Here is a 22,482-nt window from a genome sequence, read left to right on the forward strand (position 1 = left end):
TGCAAGCAGGCTAAGACTCAAAGGAAAATGACTGAAATTAAATATAATTTTCTGCGAATTTATTTCCTAAAAATATATTTAATTAGCGCAGCTTGGCCACAAGTCAAGATTCAAGTTAGGGATCCTGCAGATCCTGCCGACTTTGGGTAAGGTTAAAATAAATACAACTTAAAATTGGCCGACTTAAAATAAATACGAAAACCAAAACTAAATACAGATTGGCTTGGCTACTTTCTTTAACATGGTCTAAACAGAAGGTTCGTATTTCTCAGTTTCGTTGGTTTAAGATGTTCGGACGAACCAGACCTAGATCCGCTCCTCCAAGAGTAATTAAAAATGGATTATCACATGAACTAGTTAGTCAGTCCGTTATTTAAATCCCACAGCACAGTTGGTTATCAAATGTATTCACTCTATAACAATAGAACGTCGAACTCTATTGATGAATCGAAGCATTTCTAAAGTAATTGTATCACCTAACAATATATAGGACTAGCTTTTCCGGCCAGTTTTAATTTTTCTTTTATCAATTTCTTATCTGTTCCAAAATTAAGTTAGTTTAATAACTTTGCATTCCGGATAACATTAACGTTTATCTTATTTATTTTGCAAGTTATTGTTTCGCGTTCAACCTTTGTGACTCTTTATTGATCGAAATTTTTTACAATTAAGTTTTTATCACTTTTTTTGTTAAAAATAATTGAAATGTGAATATCTCATTTTGTACGTCACGCGTTATATGACAGAACTGCTTTGTGGCACATAATTTTCGTCAAATGTCAAATTTTGAAGTTTGGGAGGAATTGCCTCTAGATTCCTCGAAAACTCATTTCGAAATAAATTTCGATAATTATTTTTCTCTTTGCGCTTTTATTCATCAATTCTTAAAATCCAAGGGCTCCCCCCGGCAAAGTAATCCATCACTCTCGGTAACCATGATGTCTTAAAAGAGCACAACTTACACCGTAAACGTAGTTACCGAACAATTAATTCATCTTCCAAGTGAACTTTCCAGCAGGGCTATTATCATATCTCAATTTGTATTGACATAAGCTTTGAATTCTAAATGAGATTCGATTTTTAAGACTTCAGGGACACCCAATCGTAAGGAAGAAACCTCGGTAAACAAAACCAGAAGTCAGTTTTGACGAAGAAAGGATCTAGTTTTTTTCCAACGACAGGTGCAAACTCGCGGGAATAGATTTCAACCCATTTTGAGGCCTCAGTTTTCAGCGAATGTGAGGCTGTCTTCGTTATGACCTTTCGAGCCGCTTTTTTCTGGGGGATTATATCTTTTCTGGTGTTTGTTTTCGCTGGAGCGGTAAAAAGTAGACCCGTTGGTGGTAAGTACAAACTACTTCTAATTTTCGCTTCATATATTCTTAGGATACACCACAAGGTTTTTTGGTTTAACTTACAAACAAATTCTAGGAACCGCAATTTGATCGATCTTTTAAGATTATATGCCTACTAAACTAGCCTTATATATTATTCAATTTTGATAGCTTTATATCTGATTCAATGGCTGAATAACATTTATTCGGAGATCGAAGAGAGAACTTCCCAATGTTTACCAAGGAAACCAGAAGCTTCTTTACGAGAAGATTTCGCTCCAAAAAAAGTAGCACCAAACGCCTTCGAAATACACCAAGAAATTCCGATTGAACTTTAGTTGTGAAAATTGAAGTTCTCCACGTTTTTGTTAGCAAATTTGTCTTGTCAGAAAAGGTGTTTTCAGTTTTGGCCCGTTATTATCCTTGGACAAGTAAAATAATCCCCGTTTTCATTTAGATAAAAATTATCGTAATTTTATTTCGGAAATTACAGGTTAAAAAAATCCGGCTTCTTTTTGACTTTTTGAAGAAGAAAAATTAAAATTAAGAAAGTGTTTCTATGACAAAATGCAAATTTTCGGAAGCAGAAACTTGACAATGACTGTGAGTTTATCCCTTTAAGCTATCATTAGAGAATGAATTTTTTTTGAAGTAACGGGAAAAGGGCAAAAGTAATAAAAGATAGTTTTTCTTATGTTAGTTATCTGTTTTATCACTTAAACGCATTAGAAATTTCAGTCCTAACTTTGAGCGTGTCTCCCTCGATTCTTAAAATAGTGTCATGGCAACTGAACTCTTATGACGCATATATATACTAAACGCTTCAACTTTTTTTTCTTATTGGCATCGGCTTGCTTTTCGTCAGATTCACTCGTTCGTTCACTCACTAGATCATTTTGTTGGGGGGAAAATGCAATACAGGTTGTATAAAGTTTGGATAAAAGAAGAGAAATTTGCTTATGTTTTTCTTCCAGAAAATATAATTATAACGCCAGGAACGGTTTTGCTAGCAAGTATTAGATCATATTGCTGCTAACAGTAGGGGAGAAAACAGTGGTATCAGCGATCTGTGAATGAAACATGGAGGGAATAAGTCGGTGCATGTCTGATATCAATGAACTGTCGAATTCGGTCATTGAACAGTCGATCGATCAAAGAGTAAGAATAAATTATAAATAACCGAGAGTCAAAACCATTTTGCTAAAGCCCTTGTAGCGGTAGCCTTGAGTTTCGACCTTGAAAATTCTCGTGAAAATGTACATAATATGAAACAGTAATTACAGTTATTGGTAACTAAAGAAACGATGTAACGGCGAATTTCAGTGTATCAATTGGCCATGGCTGACTGTTCTTTTTACATGCAAAAAATATTACTCCATCTTAGATACATGAAGTATAGCTGGTCAGAATCAGAATCTATTCTGCTTCCCTTAAAGCAGTATAAGTCACTGAACTAGCTAAAAGTCGGTCTGCCTAATTACAACGAATCTGCAGGTGTGGATTCAAAAATTTTAATGAAAACGGTCGAAGTAAATTAAATGCTAGGATTAAGCCTTAACTTTAATTTATTTGTGGTATTAAGAAGGTGGATAAGAATATCGGGACGAAGGTAGCGACATTTCTGAAAAAAACTCAATCAGCATCAGAACTGTCTATCTTGTATTCTCATTTCTTTATTAATTCCCCCCGCACTTTTGAATTATATTTGCATTTTCAGTTTTTTTCCCCTTTCCTGACTAAATATGTTAATTTAGGATTCTCAAAGATTTGCGGCCTATGAAACATCAATTTAGCATGTTGGATTTTGTTGAAGAAGTAAATCGGAGAAGCTAGAAAAACCGTGCGATCCATCTCTTCTCTTCTCTTCTCTTCTCTTCTCTTCTCTTCTCTTCTCTTCTCTTCTCTTCTCTTCTCTTCTCTTCCCATCATTTCCCTAATCTCTTGTTCTCCATTATCTTGCTCAATCTTTCTAATTTCTTCCACAGATGAAGTGTGCCACATCGCCAAAGAAGGAGAATGTGGTTGCCAATGTATAGAAACAAGAACATCCACCTGGTCCAGTCTAGCCTATCTTTATAAACGAATATTCGTAAGATCCTTCAGCCCACTGGAATTGGAAATCGAATGTCAAAAATGCCAAAGCGAATGCGCAGAGTGAGTGATATACTCCATTACGTTCAAAGGTTTAAACTAATCTAGGCTAGTTCTAGACAATGGAAACCAAAACAACCCACTCGGGGATTCTTTCATCAGTTTCATCTCTAGTGTCGAAAACTTGATATCTTTCACCAGTGGAAGATACCATATCTTTCACACGTGAAGATATCGCTGTTGACATAGTAACGTATTTTAATAAAGAATTTTTGAGCTTTTGTTTTATTTGAGTTTCATCGATATCTACATAATAAACAGAACATTACATGGCCGCTTGGAGATACGAATTTTATCTTCTCGTGTTCAATTTAGATACCTCACTCGTTCACTGCGCTCACTCGTGAGATATCAATTGAACACTCGAAGATAAAATTCGTATCTCCGCGCGCCCATGTAATATCCTCTATTCAGTCAAAAGTACGTTATTTGAACTTTATTTTAATTTTATTGCTCTCTTTACCAGACATCTGAGGTCTCAGTGCAAAAATGGCAAATGCGTAAGTAATAGTTGTGAGTGTCACCAGTGCTGGGAAGGAAAAACGTGTGATCAAGCAGGTAATCAAATCGCTTTAAAAATCAACCAAACCCTAAATCCATTTCTAGGTTCTTAAATTCGGTGGAAAACCAAGATTCTTAAATGTTGTGGTTAGTGTAGATACTAGCAGTCCAGGTGATTGAGAGAAGGTTGTGTCTAGATGGGATACTCGCAGTCCAGGTGATTAAGAGAGAGTTGTGTATGGATGAGATACTAGCACTCCAGGTGATTGAGAGAAGGTTGTGTCTAGATGAGACTAGGAAGATCATAATTGTGAGGGAAATTTTATTCAGTCCCCTGGTAGTCGTACCCTACGATAGTATAAATAAAGCTAAAATAATTATGTATGTGTTTAAATATGTCTAACTCAATCACCTGGACTAACAGTATTCCATCTAGCCATCCGACGTGCTGGCTAGATGGGATAATCGCAGTCCAGGTGATTGAGAGAGACTAGGGAGATCACAATTGTTAGGGAAATTTTATTCAGTCGGCTAGTAGTCCTACCCTACGATAGTATTAATCAAGCTGTAATAAATATTTATGCGTTTATACACACCTTTAAATATGACTAACTCAATCACCTGGACTGCGAGTATGCCATCTAGCCATCCATTAACGTGCTGGCTAGATGGCTTACTCGCAGTCCAGGTGATTGAGGGAGACTAGGGAGGGTATTATTGTAAGGGGAATTTTATTCATTTGAAGCTGGGGGCGGAATTGATATCAACAGGGGAGAGCGGGGTTGAATTATAAACCCGGGATAGGTTTTTAATTACACGGATATATTGTAAGCACTCTATTTCCTAAAGAACAAAGCAAACGCAGTAATCTACCTTTCTGAATTCACTATAATTTAGTATTTTGTGTTTTGCATCGAAACAATGGATTTTAGGGCTTAGAACTTGATATTTTAAACCAGCTCAAACGCACGGGCTCGGTTTTGCATTAGAATTCAAGACTTCGGGTTTGCGGCCTTCGGTCTTGAATTCTAATGCAAAGCCTCACTCTAGCGTTTGAAGCTTTAAACACTTATTTCGATAAAGTTAGTCACCTGAAAAGCTACAAAGCTGAAACCGACAAGGATTATGGTAGATACATTTTACATGTTTCAACCGCTTGATTACTGTTGATGGAATTGAGATCTTCTACCAGTTACAAGTTAACCTCAGCAATCACAGCTTTCTAGGTTTTTGGTGACTAACTTTATTGAAATAAGTATGTATTAAACACTTGCCTAATTCAATAGACCGCTTGCATTTGACGCGTAAAAGCAGCTCGATCTGGAAGACAAAACAAAAGAATTCCAATCTCCTGAGAATTGAAACCAGTGTTTTGTCCCCCAGATTGAGCTGCATTCCAAAGTGCTGCAAGGGGTCTACAATGCTATATAAGGGTTCTATAGTCAGTAAGTGCAAGCCATATATCCAAGAAATAGCTCAAAAAAACAACAACAAAAAAACAACAAAAAACAAACAACAAAAAAACAACAAAAAACAAACAACAAAAAAACAACAAAAAACAAACAAAAAAACAAAAAACAAACAACAACAAAAAACAAAACAAAAAACAAAACAAAACAACAAAAAAAAAACACACACACAAAAAAAGCAAAAAAACAAAACAAAAAAACAAAAAACAAAACAAAACAGCAAAAAAAAAACAACAAAAAAACAACAACAAAAAACAAAAAAACAACAAAAAACAAAACATAAAAAACAAAACATAAAAAACAAAACAACAAAACAGCAAAACAACAACAACAAACAAACAAACAAACAAAAACTAAATAGCACTAAACTCATCTATTTTATTTGTTTTCATTGACCCAATTTTGTCGGTACTAATTAGTTTGTACTATTTCATGGATGTATGGTTTACACTCTAATGCAAATACCATTATTCAATCATATTGTTCGTCAGTACTTATGTGTGAGTGTGCTTGCTTTCTTGCAGCTAATGACAACCCACCACAGTTTGAACAGAAGTCCTATACTGCCCAGATAACAGCCAATAGTGAAGTTGGTGCCATCGTTCTTACTGTTGGTGCATTTGATAAAGACAGAAAAAGGTGTGCCAAAGAGGTTCCCTGTCCTTGTGCCAGTATCGTATACAGTATCACTAGAGGCAACGAAGACGACTTCTTTAGCATCGAAAAGCATTCTGGGAAGATAAGGGTGTCGAAGAGTCTTACAGCACACGATGGTACTTCTTTTGACCTGACCGTGAGCGCAGAAAACGAAGGGCAGGGATTCAACCAGCAGAAGGACACTGCTATCTTACGTATTGATGTTGCGGCCTTAAAACAAAGACACCGAAGATCTGCAGACCATCATATTGTTAGGCGTAGTACACCGATTGCCTCTCCATCGGGAGTAATCGTCGTCAAACCTGAAGTTCAAAACAATACTTTCTATAAACCAGGGGATAGTATTACTTTTAATGTAACTTTGTCACACAATCAGTCCGCAAGTACCTTCGCACCTGACACGGACCTGCAAGTCAAATGCAGCTCGACATTTCTCAACGTGTCTGAATACGTAGCCAGCAAGGGTATGCCTAGCAGCGGGCATACAGTTTCAAATGGCGAAATCACATTCAATGTGATTTCTTTACCTCAAGCCGGTGTTTCGAGTGTAATCTTTAAAACAACTGTCAAGTCAACCATCCATCCATTGGCCAACCTCTATATGGTCTGTGAAGCAACTGGTACCAGGGCATCGACCAACTACAAAATAAGCCCAGTGTCTTCTAGCCCTTCACTCTATGCAGTCTTCCCAAAGGTCACGCTTACTCGAATAACCGAACCCTCAAAATCATGTGAGTATTGATACCTCGATTGTCATTTGAGTGAGATACGAAAAAGCTATGATAGATAAGTCTTGCCTTCACAAGTACTGACAATGCTGTTAGTGGCAATGGCATAAGGTTATTACACTGACAAGTCTAAAAGCGAAAAACTTGTACTGGTGTAAATATCAATAACGTTATTCAAACACTTAGCAAAGAAATATAGTGTTTTTATAGATCATGTATAAAACGGAACAAAATGAAAACTATACAAACTACAAACTGTAATTGGATTGAATTGTGTTGACGTAATAAGACTTGATGCTGTTGCCCCTAACAACATTGTCAGTACTTTTGACGGCAAAACTTATGTATCTAAGCTTCCGCGTTTCTCACTCAAGTAAAACGTTCTTGCGAGAATGACACGTGGTCTAAAATGGGAAAACATTACGCCCGAGCCGATGAGGTCTATTCTTCGATGACTACTAACACAACAAGATGTCTAAAGGTCCTTTTATAGTATATAGCACTAAATATTGTTATTCATATTCTTTTCTATTGTACACCTTTAGTATCTGTTCTCTAGATCTAGTACTGCGATTTTTTAGTATGAGACACTTTGCGCATCTTGTTGTAAGTTTACTACCTTAAGAGTTTGATGCCCCGAATGGATTGTCTTCACACGTACTGTATGTCAAGATGTCCTACTTTTTGATTACAATATATTGATTTTTATTTACATCTTTTGTATTGTAGTGTTTGAAATTGAAGACAGTTTGCAATACCGTATGATCATCGACATGCCGCATCTGGATTTCCCGCTCTTTGTGGAAGTGACTTCTGCCATCAACGACTTCTCTTTCATGCCTATCCAAGATGTAAAAATCAGTGCCAAAGGCTCAAATATTGGCGCTGGTCCTGGTGGCAACGTTGATCCAGTTCCGCAATACACTAAAAGCTCCAATGATCTTACCTTTTTCGACAGCGCTACGTTGGATTTCAAGAACCTTACGGTAAGATGTTTCTGTTAATATTTGAAGTAATAAATGAGCTTTTAATAAACTAGTGTTCCTTATTGTTTTATCTTCGAAGGTGGCTGCTGAGTCGGATGTCAACAATAAGATCGAAATACAGTGGAAGGTCAATCTGACGGATCATCCTTTGCTTGCAAATGGTTCAAAGCATTGGAATGGAGCTGGTCTAAGCAGTGGACCCAATATGCTGCATGTGGCACAACAAGCCATTTACATGAAAAAGGTACATTTCTTTCAATGTAACTTGACAATAGGCGCGCAAAGAATCCATCCATGCATCCCATCCCTTCCAATCAGCCATACATTCATTTATCCAGCCATTCATCCCATCCCATCCCATCCCATGCCATCCCTTCAACTCACTCACCCATCCATTCATTTATCCAGCCATTTACCCCATACCATGCCACCCCTTCAACTCACTCACTCATTCACTCACCCATTCATTCCATCATTCATTCACTCATTCACCCCATCCCATGCCATCCCTTCAACTCACTCACCCATCCATTCATTTACCATCACTCAGCCATTCTTCCCATCCCATTCCATCAACTCACTCACCCATACATTCATTTTATCCATCCATTCATCGCATGCCATGCCATGCCTTCCACTCACCCATCCATTCATTTACCCAGCAATTCAAATTAAAGTTTGAAGGCCAATCATCCCATTCAAGGGTTTCTGCGATATCCAATACCCTTTAACGACATCGTAGTCTTCTAGAATGTTACATTTAACGACAACACATTTCTATCATCTCTTTTTAGATTGAGCCAACGCTGGCCTGTGCACTGACTCCTCAAAACGACACAGCTGCCACTAGATTCTCTATCGATGACACACTCTCCTTCAATCTTGAATGTAATCACACCAACACGTCAACTGCCGATGCAAAGAATGCGGTGGTCAAATGCTACTCAACCTATCTTGATTTTGTCAAAGCGTCGTACACTCCTACTGGAGGCGCCGTCACTCAAGTTACGAAGATGAATGACACCATGCTTACGGACATAACAGTAGCAAATGTTCCTCTAGGTAAGAAATTAGCTATATCACTTTAAAATAGACCATTTCAAGATATGAGGGGTTCACATATATAGTAATGTAGACTATTTGCCACTAACATATAAGATTTCCTTAGCAGATTTTAGCCACTTCTTTTCATACTTTTTTTGGAGTTTACATTCAAAATTTCGACGGCGAAAAAGATTTTTATTGCAACATACTCGAATTTGACTACTTTGTTGCTAGCTGTTTAAGGAAATCTTTTCTTCTTTGGCGGCACTGATTTTGAGGACGATGATGATTGTACATGATACATGATACATGATGATGATACATAATGATGATACATGATGGTAATAAATGATGATGATATGTGATGATACATGATGATGATACATGATGATGATTCATGATGATGATACATGATGATGATACATGATGATGATACATGATGATGATACATGATGATGATGATACATGATGATATCTGATGATGATGCATATGATGATCAGATGCATGATACTGATGATGATACAGGATGATCGATGATACATGATGATGATACATGATGATGACATTATATTATGATACATGGATGATGATACATGATGCTGATACATGATTATGATACATGATGATTGATACATGATGATGATACATTGATGATGATAACATGATGATGATACATGATGATGATACATGATGATGATACCATGATACGATGATACATGATGATGATACATGATGATATACAATGATGATCGATGATACATGATGATGATATACATGATTGATGATACATGATGATGATACATGATGATGATATGTATGATACATGATGATGATACATGATGAGTAATACATGATGATGATACATGATGATGATACATGATTATGATGATAGCATGATGATGATCTAATGATGATATTAAATGATGATGATAGTGATTATACATGATGATGATACATGATGATGATTAATGATTGGATACATGATGATGTAATAACTGATGATGATATGATGCATGATGATGATACATGATGATGATACATGATGATGATACATGATGATGATGATACATGATGATACATGATGATGATACATGATGATGATCATGATGATGATACATGATGATGATACATGATGATGATGATACATGATGATGATACATGATGATATGATGATGATGATACATGATGATGAACATGATGATGATACATGATGATGATACATGATGATACATGATGATGATACATGATGATGATACATGATGATGATGATACATGATGATGATGATGATGATACATGATGATGATACATGATGATGAACATGATGATGATACATGATGATGATACATGATGATGATATATGATGATGATACATGATGATGATATGATGATGATACATGATGATGATACATGATGATGATACATGATGATGATACATGATGATGATACATGATGATGATGATGATGATGATGATATGATGATGATACATGATGATGATACATGATGATGATACATGATGATGATACATGATGATGATACATGATGATGATACATGATGATGATACATGATGATGATACATGATGATGATACATGATGATGATACATGATGATGATACATGATGATGATACATGATGATGATACATGATGATGATACATGATGATGATACATGATGATGATACATGATGATGATACATGATGATGATGATGATACATGATGATGATACATGATGATGATACATGATGATGATACATGATGATGATACATGATGATGATACATGATGATGATACATGATGATGATACATGATGATGATACATGATGATGATGATACATGATGATGATACATGATGATGATGATACATGATGATGATACATGATGATGATACATGATGATGATACATGATGATGATACATGATGATGATACATGATGATGATACATGATGATGATACATGATGATGATACATGATGATGATACATGATGATGATGATACATGATGATGATACATGATGATGATACATGATGATGATACATGATGATGATGATACATGATGATGATACATGATGATACATGATGATGATACATGATGATGATACATGATGATGATACATAATGATGATACATGATATGATGATACATGATGATGATACATGATGATGATACATGATGATGATACATGATGATGATACATGATGATGATACATGATGATACATGATGATGATACATGATGATGATACATGATGATGATACATGATGATGGATGATGATGATGATGATGATACATGATGATGATACATGATGATGATACATGATGATGATACATGATGATGATACATGATGATGATACATGATGATGATGATACATGATGATGATACATGATGATGATACATGATGATGATACATGATGATGATACATGATGATGATAATGATGATATACATGATGATGATACATGATGATGATACATGATGATGATACATGATGATGATACATGATGATGATAGATGATACATGATGATGATGATGATGATACATGATGATGATACATGATGATGATGATACATGATGATGATACATGATGAAAAAACATGATGATACATGATGATGATGAATCATGATGATGATACATGATGATACATGATGATGATACATGATGATGATACATGATGATGATACATGATGATGATGATACATGATGTGATGATACATGATGATGATACATGATGATGATACATGATGATACATGATGATGAGCTGATGAATGATGATGATCATGATGATGATACATGATGATGATACATGATGATGATACATGATGATGATACATGATGATGATACATGATGATGATACACTAATGATGATGATACATGATGATGATGATACATGATGATGATACATGATGATGATGATGATACATGATGATGATACATGATGATGATACATGATGATACATGATGATACATGATGATGATATATGATGGTGATATGATGATGATACACGATACATGATGATGATACATGATGATGGGATGAATACATGATGTGATACAGATGATGATACATGATGATGATACATGATGATGATACTGATGATACATGATGATGATACATGATGATGACATGATGATGATACATGATGATGATACATGATGATGATACATGATGATGATACATGATGATGATATATGATGATGATACATGATGATGATACATGATGATGATACATGATGATGATACATGATGATGATACATGATGATGATACATGATGATGATACATGATGATGATGATACATGATGATGCATGATGATGATACATGATGATGATGATGATGATACATGATGATGATACCTGATGATGATACATGATGATGATACATGATGATGATACATGATTGATGATACTATGATGCTGATACATGATGATGATACCTGTATGATGATACATGATGTCGATGATACATTGCTGATGATACATGATGATGATACATGATGGTGATACATGATGATGGAATACATGATGATGATCCATGATGATGATACATGATGATACATGATGATACATGATGATGCTACCTGATGATCGGTAATACTATGATGATGATACTGATGATCGATGATTACATGATGATGATTAACATGATGATGATACATGATGAGATACATATGATACCTGATGATGATACATGATATGATACATAATTGATGATACATGATGAGTATACAATGATTGATGATGGATGATGATGATACATGATGATGATACAGATTGATGATAACATGATTGATGATACATGATGATTGATACATGATGCTGATGATACATAATGATGAATACCTGATGGTATATAATGATGATTGATCCATGATGATACATGATGATGATTACATGATGATCGTACATGATAACATGATGATGATACATGATGATGATACATGATGATGATACATGATGGATGATACATGATGATGATTACATGAGGATGATACATGATGATGATACATGATGATGATACATGATGATGTACCATGATGATGATACATGATGATTGATGCATGATGATGATACATGATGATGATCATGATGATGATGCCTGATGATGCATGATCTGATACATGATGATGATACATGATGATGATACATGATGATGATACTGATGATACATGATGATGATACATGATGATGATACATGATGATGATACAGATGATGATACATGATGATCGGATGATACATGATGATGATACATGATGATGATACATGATGATGATACATGATGATGATACATGATGATGATACATGATGATGATACATTGATGATGATAATGATGATGATACATGATGATGATGCATGATGATGATACATGATGATACATGATGATGATACATGATGATGATACATGATGATGATACATGATGATGATACATGATGATGATACATGATGATGATACATGATGATCGAGATACATGATGATGATACATGATGATGATACATGATGATGATACATGATGATGATACATGATGATGATACATGATGATGATACATGATGATGATACATGATGATGATACATGATGATGATACATGATGATGATACATGATGATGATACATGATGATGATACATGATGATGATGATACATGATGATGATATATATGATGATGATACATGATGATACATGATGATGATACATGATGATGATACATGATGATGATACATGATGATGATACATGATGATGATACATGATGATGATACATGATGATGATACATGATGATGATACATGATGATGATACATGATGATGATACATGATGATGATACATGATGATGATACATGATGATGATACATGATGATGATACATGATGATGATACATGATGATGATACATGATGATGATACATGATGATGATACATGATGATGATACATGATGATGATACATGATGATGATACATGATGATACATGATGATGATACATGATGATGAATGATAACATGATGATGATACATGATGATGATACATGATGATGATACATGATGATGATACATGATGATGATACATGATGATGATACATGATGATGATACATGATGATGATACATGATGATGATACATGATGATGATACATGAGATGAATGATGATACATGATGATGATACATGATGATACATGATGATGATACATGATGATGATACATGATGATGATACATGATGATGATACATGATGATGATACATGATGATGATACATGATGATGATACATGATGATGATACATGATGATGATACATGATGATGATACATGATGATGATACATGATGATGATACATGATGATCGATGATACATGATGATGATACATGATGATGATACATGATGATGATACATGATGATCGATGATACATGATGATGATACATGATGATGATACATGATGATGATACATGATGATGATACATGATGATCGATGATACATGATGATGATACATGATGATCGATGATACATGATGATGATACATGATGATGATACATGATGATGATACATGATGATGATACATGATGATGATACATAATGATGATACATGATTATGATGATACGATGATGATGATACATAATGATGATACAACCACAAAACACATAATATTTTATTCTTTCCTTCATAACTGATTAGTATCTTGAACCCTAGGGACAAAGATAACAGGAAACTTCAACATGAAAGTTCGACAAAACATAAACCCATTAGTTGAACTCGATGTTTTCTGTCAGATCGCTTATCAAAATTTGGCTGATAAAAACAAGATGACTACAACACACAAAGCTGTTCCACCAGCTGTAGCTGCAGTGCCAATCATCACACTCAACATCGTAAACCCCTTGAGCTGCTACAAAGTAGGCTCTGAAATCGAGTTGGCATTCAAAGTGCTGGTGAGAAAGATGAACACACCACTTCTCGTAGAGGTTTGTTTTAAATCTATCTTTATATTTATGCCATCCAGGTTGTTTCCATTCTTGGTTATTCATAAGAATGACCTTTTTTTGCAATCAATTGTGAAGTCGTGCTTGAAACAATTCATTGTCAGAGACATTTGTTATTTTAGAGTGGAATTTAAGCTGGTGATGCGACAATATATCTTTAATATGTAAGAGAAGACTAAAATCTGGTAATGTGTTTGGCGAGAGTAAACCCAAGGATGGTATGGCTTGTTCATGCATATTTTCGACTCTAATTTTCACAAACAAATGCAGAAAAACTCCATCCCCCTTTCAAATTTCGTTTTCGTAAGATTATATCACATTCTATCTTCTCCCTATCTTGATTCTGAATCAAATTCTCGTTCTTTTCTCAGCTCATAGCGCCAGTAAACAGCTCTTCTCCTATAATGGCAATAACATCAGTCACCTCCCCTACAGTTGGCGCAAACATCATGAATAAAGCCAGTCTTGAAAGCAAGCGCGTGGTCTGCAAGTCAACAGTTAACGACACAATGTATGACCGATGCACGATCGATTTTGGAACCGTGACGAGCATCGTAGGAGTCGCGAACGCCTCAGTAAATGAAATCTCTCTCAACTTCAATGTTATTTTGAATGATCATTCTAATGTTACCAATGGATCCAAATACTGGCCAGCGGTTGGTGTGAGAGGGGGAAGCCGCATGATGTGGATTGGAGAGACCGCTGTCACTGTTTGCATGTCAGCAGACCCAAAGCCTGTCTTGAAGCTGGAGTCCAAGTGTTACGTACCTTCCACGTCCCAGTCTTGCTGCGAAGGAAACTTAAGGAGAAAGTGAGTTTAAATCCATTTATGATTCCATAGAACGTTTTCACGTGACGTCACAGCGGCCATGTTGGTGTACCAAAACAATACATTTTCTATTCTCCGGGAATTAAACTTTATTTTTATGTAATAAGGCTCAGAAAGCTTCTATTGTTTTGTACACCAATATGGTCCCCTTGTCACGTGAATGAAAACGCTCTATTCTTGTATTCATATAGTCAAGCAATGGTAAATGCTGAGTGTGCGTATATGTAGTTCTGGCATGGATGCACGCGGGAGCTTGCTTAAGCACGAAAGAAGCGTGAGAGTCGCACGAGGCGCACGTCCAATTGTGAAAGGGTGGATCCAAAATTGGGTGGAAGGAGGAGGGGGGTTAGGGAGTGCTAGCCACCCTCATTTAGGGTTAAAAAATAATAAAGGATAAAGCATAGCCTTTCTAGTTAACAGCCAACCCCTTGAAATCGTTCTGGATTCGCGCGCCATTGATGGCAGAATCTTCTCTGTTCTTTGCCGGAAAGCGTTCATAATGAGGGTGAAACTACTCCGTTTTCTCACTCTTTCTCGTAATTCAACTTGCTATCAAAACTCTACAACTATTTGATAGCCTTTTATATAGTTTTTTCTATTGTTTTCCAGCGACAATGTTCAGTTTAACATAACGCTCTCCCATGATCTTACATTATCTGAGCAACATGCACAAAATGTCAAGATTCTTCACATGATACCTATATACGTAAAATACTGGAGAGAGATCTTCAAAAGCCCAAGCGGAATGACTTATAATGAAACACCAGGAGGACCAGAACTGAAGGTACTGCTACTGCTACTGCTACTGCTACCGCTACCGCTACTGCTACTGCTCCTGCTACTGCTATTGCTACTGCTACTGCTACCGCTCCCGCTACCGCTACCGCTCCTGCTACCGCTCCTGCTGCCGCTCCTGCTGCCGCTCCTGCTGCCGCTCCTGCTGCCGCTCCTGCTGCCGCTTCCTGCTGCCGCTCCTGCTGCCGCTCCTGCTACTGCTAAAGAAATAGATCTGCAGTTTATCTGATATAGTGAATCCAATTCATGTCTCTTGATTCTTCTTGAAGGATATTAAAGAACTTCGTTTCAAAGAAGAGTTGAGTTTTTCGTACCTTGCCACCCTCGATCCCTTGAATATAATGCCTCCAGGAGACATCCAAGCTACGTCTGTTGCTGAGGTTACGTATTACGGACATGATGGCTTGACGGTGCTCAGCAGAAAAGCGGGTGTCTGTTGCTACTATCAAAACCCAGGTATAACTTGTTATCGCTATGTTATCGCTATTCACTACCACAAATACAGCAGTGGCTCAGCTTATCGGGGTCGAACAAAAAAGGGGGTCGAACTGCGAAGGCGCCTATGACAACCGCTATACAGTCCATGTATGAACAAAATGACTCTTAGCAAGAGAAAATGAAAACCTTTCTTGAATGTATTTAGACTATAAACGTCAAACATCCAACTGAATTGGCCTAAGAGTATACACTGCATGAACTTAAAAACTAACGGGGGGCGTTTCATTGCGTAATATTTGTGTGGTGGGAAAAGAAGGTACCTTTAAATATAAAGGTCGAAAAGGTCGAACTCCGATATTGCTTAAGTAAAAACCAGCATATTTAAATAACCTTTTACTATGTTAGGTCCTTCAAGGGAATCGCCAGTGCAAGAACCTTCGCCACTTCCAGGTATGATATGAGAAATTAGAGACCTATAGCGCAACGTTCCCATCGCACCGCACCGCGTCGGTATCAATTGGCTTACGCCTCTATTATTTCTTCCTGCAGAATATTACAAGCGAGGATTCTTGTTGATACCCAAAAGCAAAACACTTTTTGTCTGCTCCGAAAACACGTAAGGAATAAAGCTGAACAGATTACTTGTCATGAATATCCGCCATGTTGGATATATAGCTGGACGTATTTACAGATTATTAATATGTAAGCTATCACTAACATTGCCTAAGTTCCATATTTAGTTTCATCTTTCCTTTTGTATGCAGGGCCAGAACCAGCTGCTTTTATACCTCTGATGCTGGAGTAAGCTGGGTTGGTAAGTTCCCGCCGTTACAAACCTTATTGCAGAAAGTAATAAATCAATGGATACATATGAAACAATCAAACCATTATCATTATCATCATCATGTATCATCATCATGTATCATCATCATGTATCATCATCATGCATCATCATGCATCATCATCATGCATCATCATCATGCATCATCATCATGCATCATCATGATGTATCATCATCATGTATCATCATCATGTATCATCATCATGTATCATCATCATGTATCATCATCATGTATCATCATCATGTATCATCATCATGTGTCATCATCATGTATCATCATCATGTGTCATCAACATGTATCATCATCATGTATCATCATCATGTATCATTATCATGTATCATCATTATCATGTATCATTATCATGTATCATCACCATGTATCATCATCATGTATCATCATCATGTATCTTCTTTATCATGTATCATCATCATGTATCATCATCGCTGATGTACTATCAACTTCATATATCCTCATCATCATATCTCATGTATCTTCTCAATCATGTATCATCCTCATCATCATGAATTTACCCTGCAGTAACTCACATCTATAAATCGTCCTCTATCAAATTATTTCCAGCCATAAACGAGCAAGTTGGTCGTATAATCGGCAATGTCGGGGAGACTCTGTATGCAATCAGCAGCAACAAACGTGCCTACATGATGCAGCAAACCCGTGCTGATACTTGGTATGCTATAACACCTGATGACTGGGCCAAAGTCAAGACTTCTGCTGAAACAAACCGTAAGGTCGTTGAGGATAATCATACTAACGAGGGTGACCCGCAAATCGTTTCGTCTGATTCCAACACGAACAAATATGGAGGTAAGTAAAAGTAGCCATAACAAGCTAATCTGAGAAAAAATGTTAGCCAATCAGATTCGAGAAAATTTGCAAACTGAGGTGTCAGTTTTTCCATCTTGAATTGATGGATTTCCACATTATTGGAAGAGATATACTCATGTCCCTGTGTAAGGGTGCCAATGTGGGTATACCCAATTATCAATTACCTACTAATTGTTCGGCCGAATGTCGGTTAAACTGTAATAATATTACGAGTGCTGGCCATAATATTAACAAAATAATGAAATGTCATTTAGCTGTTAACTAATAATTTTAGGTTATTTGTCAGTTGATTACTATTTCTTTAATGGCCAATTGTCAGTTAATTACTAACACCATTGGCACCCTCTTGTTGTCTCCCTCTACTGAGTGGATATACTTTTTTGATAATTTGCATTTTTTTTCCTCTCCAGCAAACAAGAACGGCATCTACTTTCGAAGTGGATCAGCAGGAACAAAAAGCTGGGTACAAAAAGCCATGTGGAAATGCTGTGGTTGAGCAAAATGAATTGATCGCGCACGTGGTGTATAAGTTAATACTGTACGTTGTTGTAGAGCACAAGAAAAGCCGCGCCTCTACCTTGCTTCTCTTGTTCTCTACATTTTCTACATCAATTTTAATCATCACGTCGTCAACATCGCGCGCTGCTGTTGGGTCTTTGTTTTGGTATGAATTAACTTCGATAAATCCTAAAAATAGCGTACTAATATGATTTATTTCGCATGAATTTCGTAAAGCAACTGAATCAAGATTGAACTAGAAAACCTCACTTGAAATCGAAGTATACTTATGCGCGCTTGCGCATCTAAATCGCATTTCCTATTTCGTTCCTTTAAGGTTTTATCTGAAGAGGTGGTTATATCGTAGTATTTTTGATCAATATATCACTTACATTCATATCCGTATATCATACATATCTCTTGCACCATCCTACCAATCTCAAAATGTTATTATGATGTTGCCAACAGAGCATGCTGTCAATCAATGGTTATAAATGTTGCGTTAAATTTGAAAATATTATCAATGTTTCCACATACTTACAATTTTTCATACACATAAGTATAGCTCTACGTTCGGTGTTATGTATCACCATGAGTGATGTAAGATTCGTAAGGTTCTCCCCCTCCCCCACCCCCGCAGTCTGACATCCAAACGACACCATACCATATTTAACCAAGTAACACCGATTTTGAGGAGTTTGATCAAAAAAAAAAAAACAAAAAAAAACCTGAAGGTTGACGTTTGTATAATATATCCTATACCTAGAGTAGTCTAATTAAGCAAGGAGTAAAGCACTAAATTAATATTTAATAATATACAGGGCCGTAACCAGGGGGAGCACAGGGTGCATGTGCACCCCCACCCCGCCCATAAAAGCTTAAGGTCCGCTCATCTATCTCCTTTTGCTTTAAAATTGCATGTAAATGTTTTTTTGATTAAATGAAGACCACTTTCCATCTGCATATTGTAGCATTTTTAAGAATCACTCACCCATTATCCTTTTTTTGTTTCTGATGTTTTTCTTTGGTTCTGCTATTTTTTGGTTACCTTTTTTTTGGTTCTGCAATTCATTGCCTGTGCACCTCCCCTGCAAGATCCCTAGTTACGCCCCTGATATATGTATGTAATCTAGCTGGACTGGTTACGTGTACCTTTATGTATCAAATCATAGCAAACTATTTCTCTCTTAAAAGAGCTTCAAGACAATGTAAGTTGATCAATGTTAAAATACAGCGTCTAGTGGAAACAAGCTGAACTCAAGATGAAATTTTCTTTAGGAGCAAGTGCTAAGCTAGAAAAGATATACTTCTTTTTTTCAGTATAACAAACTCATATATAAGTTCTTTGAGAATGAGTTTTAAATTTTCAGGATTAAAGTTCTTCAAGTGTGACGCATGATTCTCTAGTCAGGATACAATTCTCTGGTTATTATAGACTGCATAAAATGATAAAATGTATCATAGAAATATAGAAAAGTGACATGGAAATAGTTACTGTATGTGAATGCAAGTGATTTGAAAAAGCATATTTGTTAATAAAGTTCTTAGAATAGATTGTAATTTGAAGTTCCGATGTCTTATGCTGAGTGATTAGTGTACAGCGTCATGTATCATTTAGAACATCTTGAAAGACTCAAGAATTAAGGACATAAAAAACTGCAGTAAAGTAGGGCTGTTGTTTGGATCGGGGGGAAGGAGGAGGTGGAGGGGAGGGAGGGTTACAATGCAAGGAATTTTTTTTTTAAATATGAAGAAGGAACCACTTTAGGGTATAAACACTTTAGAATTCCATGGATCTTCACTGGTACTTACGAATAAATATTCTTAACAAGAATTGAAGATATCCTTGGGCAAAAACTGAAGTGTACCAACACTATCTGTTCTCCACTCTCAATCTTCTAATGTAACTTAGTACAACATATTGTATATAGAACAATGTTGGATTGTATTTACATTTCATATCTTTTTTAGTTCATTCTATGTATCTAAAACAGTCACTAGCTACTTTCCACACTGTTCCTTCAACAGTCAAAAGAAAGTTCTGTGAGAAATTTTCTACTTTGTGTCCATCGTATTTGACAGATCCTTCAGCAATGACAAGAATAGTCTTATGGCCTGGTATGGCTTGATCTGAAATAAATGAATTCATACAGATGGAATTTTTTTATGAAATACTAAATTCAATCCAATTTGATAATTAGCTGTGCCTTGACTTAGATCAGCCCAGGGGTTGTTTCAGGGTTTGATCTGTGAATCAGCTGTGCCCTGACATAGATCAGCCCAGAGGTTGTTTCAGGGCTCTATCTGTGAATTACCCGTGCCCTGACTTAGATCAGTACAGAGGTTGTTTCAGGGTTAGATCTTTGAGTTAACCTTGCCCTGACTTAGATCAGCCCGGAGGTTGTTTCACGGTTCTATCTGTGAGTTAGCCATGCCTTGACTTAGATCAGCTCAGAGGTCGTTTCAGGGTTTGATCTGTGAGTCAGCTGTGCCCTGACATAGATCAGCCCAGAGGTTGTTTCAGGGTTAGATCTGTGAGTCAGCTGTGCCCTGACTTATTGATTGAACCCTGAAACAACCTCTATGCTGATGTAAGTTGAATATATCGTTTGAATACCTGTAACTGGCTGGCAGTCTAAAGAGTGTAATGTGTGTTGACTTGAAGGTAGGTTAGTGAAGAAGTCCATTAACTTGTCAGGTTCTCCTTTGACCACATTCCCATTCCACAACACGGTAGCATTTGCAGAGTAAAATTTGGACATTTTCTGCAAAGTAATTCACATTAAGCATTTATTAAGAAAAATAAGGGTACGTCTTCAAATGACCAAATGGTATGTATACACTATTATTAAATCCCCTATTGTTCTTCTATAGCGTTTTTATAATAATAATAATAATAATAATAATTTTATTAATGTAACAATAATAACTTTATTAATGTCTCTAATTCTTCTAGCTGGGCACAAGTGCCCTACTAATCGGGGAGACTTGCTTTTTTCGAATTCAAGGTGCATGGTCGGGTATTCTGAAGAAACAAGACTGAGCATGAAAAAATTGCAATTGATGGAATCCAAAACTCAAACGTCTGGATGCTACTGATTTCAAAGAAAAAAGAAAAAACACTCTTTTGAGCTTAAAATATGCAGTTTAAACTTACATGTCGACTCTTGTCGAATGTCTGATAATACAACTCACTAAACCTTTCACCAGCCTGTGCCGCCTGTTCAATCGTTTCTCTCATTTCCTGAAATGAAGCAAATCATGTCTTAATATCGAAATCTTCGTAGATTAGGAAGAAGAGGTCAAAAGTGACACAAACCCCACTTTTGGCCGCCATCTTGGATTCTAGACTAAAGGGACACTCCGCTGAAACAAGTTACTGTTGGCGCGGTAGTA

The 22,482-nt window shown here is 36.3% G+C and overlaps 2 protein-coding genes across 2 annotated transcripts; one reads left to right on the plus strand and one right to left on the minus strand.

Moving 5' to 3' along the window:
- The first annotated feature begins 1,083 nt into the window (after positions 1 to 1,083).
- Positions 1,084 to 20,646, plus strand: LOC116306647 (uncharacterized). Its single transcript, XM_031716725.2, has 16 exons — positions 1,084 to 1,343; positions 3,320 to 3,488; positions 3,952 to 4,043; positions 5,980 to 6,843; positions 7,570 to 7,826; positions 7,906 to 8,070; positions 8,621 to 8,888; positions 14,549 to 14,820; positions 15,210 to 15,649; positions 16,277 to 16,451; positions 16,732 to 16,918; positions 17,306 to 17,350; positions 17,450 to 17,516; positions 17,665 to 17,714; positions 18,322 to 18,567; positions 18,999 to 20,646. Exons 1-16 carry the CDS (start codon positions 1,256 to 1,258, stop codon positions 19,082 to 19,084), a joined length of 3,471 nt encoding a protein of 1,156 aa, XP_031572585.2. The 5' UTR covers positions 1,084 to 1,255; the 3' UTR covers positions 19,085 to 20,646.
- A 203-nt stretch (positions 20,647 to 20,849) lies between these two features.
- LOC116306649 (NTF2-related export protein 2) lies at positions 20,850 to 22,459 on the minus strand. Its single transcript, XM_031716728.2, has 4 exons — positions 22,406 to 22,459; positions 22,244 to 22,330; positions 21,704 to 21,851; positions 20,850 to 21,216 (listed from the first exon to the last, which is right to left on the minus strand). Exons 1-4 carry the CDS (start codon positions 22,421 to 22,423, stop codon positions 21,059 to 21,061), a joined length of 411 nt encoding a protein of 136 aa, XP_031572588.1. The 5' UTR covers positions 22,424 to 22,459; the 3' UTR covers positions 20,850 to 21,058.
- Positions 22,460 to 22,482: the final 23 nt, after the last annotated feature.

The sequence above is a fragment of the Actinia tenebrosa genome, unplaced genomic scaffold (genome assembly GCF_029948245.1).
Source record: "Actinia tenebrosa isolate PJP-AT-01 unplaced genomic scaffold, QUT_ActTen_1.0 PGA_scaffold6__47_contigs__length_16458017, whole genome shotgun sequence".
Taxonomy (NCBI): Eukaryota; Metazoa; Cnidaria; class Anthozoa; order Actiniaria; family Actiniidae; genus Actinia; species Actinia tenebrosa.

Excerpts from the sequence above, each read along its gene's own strand:
- LOC116306647 (XM_031716725.2), top strand. The coding sequence starts at position 1,256 with ATGACCTTTCGAGCCGCTTTTTTCTGGGGGATTATATCTTTTCTGGTG. Across the intron at positions 3,489-3,951 it reads TGCCAAAGCGAATGCGCAGA|ACATCTGAGGTCTCAGTGCA; the intron begins GTGAGTGATATA and ends TCTCTTTACCAG. Across the intron at positions 16,919-17,305 it reads TTGCTACTATCAAAACCCAG|GTCCTTCAAGGGAATCGCCA; the intron begins GTATAACTTGTT and ends TTACTATGTTAG.
- LOC116306649 (XM_031716728.2), bottom strand. Across the intron at positions 21,852-22,243 it reads CATTCGACAAGAGTCGACAT|AAAATGTCCAAATTTTACTC; the intron begins GTAAGTTTAAAC and ends ATTACTTTGCAG. Across the intron at positions 21,217-21,703 it reads AGACTGCCAGCCAGTTACAG|ATCAAGCCATACCAGGCCAT; the intron begins GTATTCAAACGA and ends CATTTATTTCAG.